We start from the raw sequence: 8,298 nt of genomic DNA, 5'->3' as shown, positions 1-8,298 counted from the left end.
TAAGCCTAAGCAATGGACACAGATACCAGGGGGTGAGGCCATGCGTGGGGGTGTGTGAGTGTGGGGGCAATGGAGGTATAAGGACACATATGTAATACCTTAATCAATAAAGGCAAAAAAAAAAAAAAAAAAGAGCCAGCAAGGCATATATCTTCCTTTAAATAAAGGAACTTCAGTGACAATCCACTTGCGGCCACTCCTGCTGCAGGGAGTCTGTCTATCCATAAACTTTGCTTCCATTTACCTTCTTTATCCATGAGCTCATTCTTTGATTCTGCAAGACAAGGAACCTGGATCCACAGCACTTTGACTTGATCTTTTAAGCAGTTCATTTTATATAATGTGAACTGGAGGTTTGTAGTCTTCACGTAAAATTCAATAAAATTAATTTTTATCCTAAAAACCCATTTTTTATTTTTGTTTCTCCCCGATCTCCCAAGGATAATTAGTTTATTAGGACAAATAACTAGGTTTCCACCTTAGTCCCTCTTTTGACCCCATGTTTTTTAGAGATACATTTGTTTCATTAAAATATCGTATGCATTTATAAGATAAGTAAAATTAAGTCACAAGAATGGCGAAACAACATAAAATTCTTAATGACTTTATAAAAACAAATTTTCTGATACTAGATCAGCTAAAAATAAAAACATGAATTATTGTGCTTGAACATTACTTAACAGTCAATTTGAGAATCTCAACCTTCATTGGAAAGATCTCCAGGGAGAGACATATTATAAATGGAATGATGGGAAATTAGCTTTTCAAAGGGACATATTTTTGTACTTGTTTTGCTCCAATTTCTGCTACATATATTGCTCCAGTCTTTCCACTGATGTCTAAGAGATGAGGTAAAACTTGATCTGCTAGTTGGATTGAGCTTATCACAGAACAGTAGCCAATGCTTCCCACTGGGGGTGCTGCCACAAATAAGAGCCTGCTAAGATTCAGCTGGGCTATAATCAAATACTTCCCATCAGGTGTAAATCTAAAGAGAACACATTTGACATAATAAATTAATGTAAAATTATCATAAATGTTTATTTTCTCAACATTTTTATCCCCACCAGTGCTAAACAACAGCAGGTACCTACTTGCTGAAGGCTTTTATTTCCCCCAAATTATTTTATTATCTCTCTGGTTGATAAATTATTTGCAGCATATTTTCTAGATTCATAATATGCTGGATTAGTTTTCACCTGCTCCCAATATATTTTTTTAAATGTAACACACACACAAACATATACACAACAACAAAAAAAGAGCAAAAAGCACAATATTTCACATATGAATATATATATAATAAACTGCTTACTAAATTGATTAATTGATTCATTTATTTTATAACTATTGAATTCCTAGTGTGCTTGCAGTATTCTAGGTGCCAGGAATATAGTTGTGAGCAAGAAACCCAAATCTCTACTCTCTTGCCTTTTATTCTAGTGGGAGAATAAACAATGAAACAAATAGAGCTAAAACAGAATGACAAGTAACTATAGAGGCCATGATAAAACTTTAAGAAGGGTCAAGGGATACAGAGTGATTAGGGAGGGGGTGTACTTTCTTAAGGGTTTAAGAGCAGGGACCAGTGGCACAGGAAAGTCACTGAAAACAAGAATCAGAAGGACTCACAGAGAAGACCAGATTGAGTGTTAAAGGTTTCTTTAAAAGATAATTTCAAATTGACCTAATTCTATTAATGTGGGTACAAGAGATTTGTGAAGGTAGACATAGCCAAAGTTTAACTTAAATTAATTAAAAAATATATTACCAGAGTTCTACACAAAATGAAATAAAGAATCTATGTTAGGCTACAGAATCAAGGTTTTCACTTTCATTCTGTTTAAAAATTGACCAAATGCATTTCAAGGAAAATCTCTAGAAGAGGTCCAGCATATATTTGGGTCACACAGTGCACTGGGAATAGAACTACCTAGAATTTAAAATATGATTATATGTTTTCTGTATACTAGTTTCCCTCCCCGCTTTTCCCTGCTTAAAACTAACAATAAATATTTTAAACTTTCAGCTAGTTTTTCAGAGAACCTAACATAAAGCAAATAAACAAGCATCCCACCTAATAAAAGAGCAATATGGTAATTAACCATCATTCCACAACACCCACAGCCAATCAGGAGGGAATATGCAAATTAGTGGGACTAAGATGGTGGCAGCCATGGAGCCAGCTGGGAGGCTTGGGTTGACCCGGCAACGGAGGAAGCCAAGCTTCCCACCTGCCTGGGCCGGCTGCTGAAAGGAGGGGCCTGTGGGCAGCAGCCACAGAGCAAGCCGGAGCAAGCCGGAGCAAGCAGGAGCTTGGGTCGACCCCGGTGACTGAGGAAGCCAAGCCTCCCGCCCGCTCTGGCCGGCAGCTGAAGGAGGGGCCTGTGGGCAGCTGCCATGGAGCCAGCCTGAGTGCGAGGGAAGCTTGGGTCGCCCAGACTGGCCGCTGAGGGAGGGGCCTGCAAACAACCCTCAACCCCTCACTCAGGCTGGCCACACCACCATTGGGGTGAGGGTCCCCACTGGGGGGCGTGGCCAGCTTGCAAATAGCCATCAGCCCCTCACCCAGGCTGGCCAGGCACCCCAGCAGGGACCCCCACCCTGAAGGGGGCGTGGCCAGCCTGAAAACAGCCCTCAGCTCCTCACCCAGGCTGGCCACACACCTCCAGCGGGGACCCTCACCCCATGGGGGCGTGGCTGGCCTGAAAACTGCCCCAGCCCCTCACCCAGGCTGGCACCGTCCCCAGTGGGAATTCCCACTCCAATGGAGGTGTGGCCAGCCTGCAAACCACCACAGGCCCCTTGCCCAGGCTGCCCCGCCTCCAAGGGAACCCCGACCCTGATCCGGGACACCCTTCAGGGCAAAACAGCTGGCCCCCACCCGTGCACCAGCCCTCTATCTACACTAAGAAAAGGGTAATATGCTAATTAGACTGAGAGACCTTCCAGGAGACCTTCTGGACATTCTTTTGGACAAAGCCATGGTGACGGGGCCGAGGTAGAGGTGGTTAGAGGCCAAGAGGGGAGGGCAGTTGTGGGTGATCAGGCCAGCGGGGTGGGCAGTTGGGGGTGAGCAGGCCATTAGTGGGGGTCAGTTGGGGGTGAGCAGGCCAGCAGGGGGGCGGTTGGGGGCGAGCAGGCTGGCAGAGGGGGGAGCAATTGGGGGTGAGTAGGTCGGCAGGCAGAGTGGTTAGGGGCAATCAGGCAGGTAGGCAGGTGAGCGGTTAGGAGCCAGCAGTCCCGGATTGCGAGATGTTGAAGGCCAGGCTTAGGGCAGCACCCCCACCCCCATGCGCACAAATTTCGTGCACCGGGCCAGAGTTTTAAAATAAAAGGGAACAATTACCTGACTGAAGAAGGTCCCTCTTCTGTGAAACAATTATTCCATGCTCCTAACCACACACCAGTGTCTTTATCAAATACTTGAATTCTTTTATTTCCTCGGTCAGCAACCCATACCTGAGAAACCAAAAAAAGAAATTTTTTGCTAGAAAAGATCTATATCATAATGAAAAAAAAGAAAAAAGAGGAGAGGGAAGAGAATGAATGTTTACTTTTATTAATCACACATACATTATTTAATTTAGTACTTAGAAGTCCCCAAATAAGGTTATTAAAAACCCAATTTCAGATAGGAAATTAAAATTCAGAAAGGTTACATATGTTGAAGTGATCTTATATAAGTGGGAAAACCACTTATGGCCATCTATCTTAAACCAAAGCCTATAATGCTATGTCAGCTATACTAAGCATTTGAATAACTAAAAAACTAGTGTACTCCAACATAATGCAGATGATTTGAAGATACTGAAGAAACAGCATTCATTCATTATTCTAACATTCACTGTCACCAAGTACTGCCAACTTGTTGGTTCCTGGGCCAGACAATAAAACATAGAAAGGAAAGTATCTTTGCTCTTCAAGAGCTCAGCCTACAGGAAAGCCAGGTATTCGTTCATACTGCACTATCATTAAACTTTTACCTGTTATTTACCAAGTTATATCCAAAATGCTGAACCATTTAAAGAGGAAGCTTGTGCGATTTTAATTATAAACAAAGAATGACAGTAGGCTAATAACAGGTTTATTTTAGGTTTGCTCTAGACTGCAAACCTAAAGTAAATGTGTTGTTAAAGAAACTTCTGTTATAAGAAGGTACATTCTAAATTACATTTCAAGTATTCTACGTGATGTATACAACCCATGGCATATGTACAGTGAAACCATATTTAATAACACTTGGCTAGGGTTGTAGAGCTATAAAGAATGGACTGGGGGAAAAAAGGAGAAAATGGCGGCAGAATAGAGACGTGTTCCAAGCCTTGTCCTGGAGCAGAAAGAAAGAACAGCTGAGGTTCGCACAGGGAGTGTTTGTTAGCAAGCTAAGGGACAGCTAAACTCCAGGAGAAGGTGGGGGAGTGCTAGGCGGGGTTCCCCTGATGGGGCAGGACCCACAGTGGCTGGGTACCCTCCCAGAGCTGTGGGCTCCGAGGGGTAAACCTTGCCATCTTGCAAGGGAAAGAGGATTTTATCGCAGGCCTGAAAACCCACAGCTGTGGCAACCACCGAACAGCTGCGAGCCCCAGAACACCGGTTCCCAATTGGTGCAAACACACGGATTCAAAGGAGCTCTTCACTCCACCACGGAAAGGTCAGATTTCGCCAGGGATAAGGTGAGGTTTCTCATCCTGGCAGCGGGAGAGAGTAACTCGCGAGCTGCAGGAGCTGGAGGACCAGGGAAGTCTGTGCCTAGAAAAATCCCTGGCTGTTGGGGCTGCCGTGATCCGTGAATGTGGAAGGGAGTCCTCAGAGCTGCTAACAGAAGGGATCTCTAAAAAGCAACCCATTTTGATCTGACGAGGAGGGTCAGACTAAGAATTTCAAAGGAGTGCAGGCTGCTTAGTCTTGCACGCAGACCCACTGTCCACACGCTTGGGCTTTTTCCAATTCTGATTACTAAGCCCAATACATAGGAAAACCCAGGTGGGGATACCTTGAGAGACTGCAGGGGGAAGTGATTTTTCTGGAACCTGGGGATCAGAGCAGAGAGTGACCATCGGAGAGACAGATCTGAGGCGCACACCTCCACAAACCGGTATTGAGTGCCACAGGGAAAAAAGCCTAGAGAGGCCCGAAGTCAATCCAGAAACACTGCCACACAGGGGCTGAATCACAAATTGTCTCTTGTATAAGCAAAAATAAGTAAGAGAAATTAAGACACCGCCTGCTTAAAAATCAGGACTGACTTACAACATTGAGGCGCAGTGGAACGCAGGGAACCGCAATACTGTCTGGACAGGGAAACAGGCGTACCAAACAGAACAATAGAGGAAGTGAATGACCATCACTACTGCACATTTTATTTCTCTTATTTTTATTTTTTGCATCTATTACTTAAGAAACTAGATTTTTTTTCCTCACTCGATTTTCACCTTTTTAATTATTACATTTTTATTTTCAATCAGCATTATTATTACTACTATTTTACCTTTTTTTTTTTAAAGTGTCATTTGACTTTCTCTTTGTTTTACTTTGGGATTAGTGTCCTACATTCTATTTGCATCTTTCCTTTAGCATCGTTTTACCCTATCTCAACTCTACCTTTATGACATCACTCTCTTCCTAACCTCTCCCCTTTTGGTGTCCTGTTTATCTTAACCCTTTCCGGCTTTAGATTTTCCCTACTCTTTCTGTTTACCCTCTGCTAAAATTTCACCCTACTTACATATCTAATTTCCAATCCCCTGCTCCAAGTCCACACACACCTCTCTGTACACTATCTTAACTAAAAAAAATAAATAATAAAATTGTTTTTCTCTGTCCTTTTGTTGTTCTTTGCTTGAATGTTGATTAGATCGAATTTTTATGCCTTTTTGTGACATTGTTTTGCTTATTCTTTATTTATTTATTTATTTTGTTAGCTTTGTTTTTGTTTGTTTTTTACTTCTGTTTTCCCTTGCCTCGCTTGATATTAGTTGGTGTTGTAGTTTGTATTAATCTCCAGGTTCGTGTTGCTGGCATTTGCTGGGAATAGTGGTTGTTGTATTGGAGTTTTCTCCCCATATATATAGTCTGTTCCCCTTTTCTCTCTTAGTCTCGTTCTTGTCTCTCTCTTTTTTTTTTTTTCCTTTTTCCAAGTCCACTTACACACTCAATTTTTTGGTCTTTCTTTTTACTCTTCTTCTTTCTCTCCTATTCCCTAATTTGTCTTTCTCTGGTGGTCATCTTTATTGGAGGTTATTAATATCGTGAATACAATTCTGTTCAGTGTCTTGTGTGTTGTACCTGGTTGTGTTGTATTTTGTGCCTTTAAATCAACGCAGGAGAGAGAGAACTACATAACCAGACATCTGGAGAAGAGAGACCATGGGGAGATAAAGAAACACCCCGCATATGAAAGAAAAGCAGGCATCACCAGAAAAGGAAGTAAACGAATTAGAGGCAAGCAACCTATTAGAGAAAGAATTCAGAGAAATGGACATAAGGTGGCTGAAAAGAATGGAAGACAAATTCGACAATATGAGTAAGAACCAAGAGGAAATGAAGAGGAACCAAGAAGAAATGAAAAATGACATTGCTGCTGTAAAGAACTCAATAGAAAGCATCAAGAGTAGACTAGAAGAAGCAGAGGACCACATAAGTGAGCTAGAAGACAAGATGGAAAAAAATACCCAAGTAGAGCAGCTTCTAGAGAAAAAAATAGAAAGCAGGAGGAGAGCCTAAGGGAACTTTGGGACAACATGAAACAAAACAACATCTGAATAATAGGGGTTCCAGAAGGAAAGGAAACTGAGCAAGGAATAGAAAACCTGTTTGAAGAAATAATGACAGAAAAAATTCCTGATATTGGGAAGAAAAACCCACACAAATCCAAGAACCTCACAGAGTCCCAAGCAAAATGAACCCCAAAAGAAAGACACCAAGGCACATTATAATTAAATTGGCAAACACCAACGACAAAGTAAGAATCTTAAAAGCAGCCAGAGAGAGACAGAAAGTTACATACAAAGGAACCCCCATCAGACTAGCAACTGATTTCTCAACAGAAACTCACCAGGCCAGAAGGGAATGGAATGAAATATACAAAGTCATGCAAAGGAAGGGTCTCAATCCAAGAATACTGTACCCAGCAAGGCTATCAATCAAAATTGAAGGTGAAATCAGGAGCTTCACAGACAAAAAAAGGACTAAGGGAGTTTATCACCACCAAACAATCAATGCAAGAAATGTTAAAGGGTCTGCTGTAAAAAAAAAAAGAAATATGAAGCGAAGAAGGAACACAGGGGTAAAGAATAAAAATGGCGACAAACAAGTACCTATCAATAATAACTTTAAATGTAAATGAGTGAATGCCCCAATCAAAAGACATAGGGTAATGGATTGGATAAGAAAACAAAACCCATATATCTGCTGTCTACAAGAAACCCACCTCAGAAAAAAGATGCATACAGACTGAGAGTGAAGGAATGGAAAAAGGTTTTCCAAGAGAAAATGGAAATGAAAAAAAAGCTGGGGTAGCAATACTTACATCTGAAAAATTAGATCTCAAAGTGAAGGACATAACAAGAGATAATGAAGGCCACTTCATAATACTAAAGGGAACAATCCAACAAGAAGAAATAACTCTGGTAAACATATACGCACCCAATACAGGAGCACCCAAATACATAAAAAAACTCCTGGAGGATATCAAAGGAGAGATTGACAGCAATACAATTATAGTAGGAGACTTTAATACCCCACTATCACCATTGGACAAATACTCTAAACAAAAAATCAGCAAACAAACTTCAATCCTAAATGACTCACTAGACCAGATGGAATTAATTGACATCTTCAGAACATTTCACCCCAAAGCCACAGAATATACATTCTTCTCAAGTGCACATGGGTCATTTTCAAAGACAGACCATATGCTGGGACATAGGCAAAGTCTCTTCAAATTCAAGAAGACAGAAATCATATCAAGCATCTTCTCAGATCACAGTGGCATAAAACTGGAAATCAACTACAATAAAAACAATCCAAAGAAATCAAGTAACATTCCTTATATTCTGTTCCATTATGTGTTCCTTCTACACTTTAAGTGAATATAAAATCTATTTTGCTCATTTCTAATATTTGGAAAATACTTTCTTTATAGGAGTCAAATATTTATAAGACAATATGTTGGATATACCCAGTCTCAGAAATACTGTCAAGACATAGTATAATACATACATCCATATCCACATCCAAAATATACATGCATATCCAGATGTCCAGACATGAACAGGTGCATTAAGATCCATATGT

General features: G+C 41.0%; 1 protein-coding gene across 2 annotated transcripts in view; it reads right to left on the bottom strand.

Annotated features, from left to right (window-relative positions):
* Window positions 1–588: 588 nt before the first annotated feature.
* Window positions 589–8,298, bottom strand: part of NHLRC3 (NHL repeat containing 3) — a 32,281-nt gene continuing 24,571 nt past the window's right edge. For both annotated transcript variants that reach the window (XM_054720364.1, XM_054720365.1), the window contains 2 exons: window positions 3,350–3,462; window positions 589–988 (listed from right to left, as the gene is read on the bottom strand). In XM_054720364.1, the coding sequence (XP_054576339.1) occupies window positions 757–988; window positions 3,350–3,462 (345 nt within the window). In that variant the 3' untranslated portion in view covers window positions 589–756. The remainder of the gene's footprint in view (window positions 989–3,349; window positions 3,463–8,298) is intronic.

The sequence above is a fragment of the Eptesicus fuscus genome, chromosome 8 (genome assembly GCF_027574615.1).
Source record: "Eptesicus fuscus isolate TK198812 chromosome 8, DD_ASM_mEF_20220401, whole genome shotgun sequence".
Classification (NCBI taxonomy): Eukaryota; Metazoa; Chordata; class Mammalia; order Chiroptera; family Vespertilionidae; genus Eptesicus; species Eptesicus fuscus.
The sequence above is the reverse complement of the archived record's forward strand: the minus strand, read 5'-3'. Positions and strand labels throughout refer to the sequence as shown.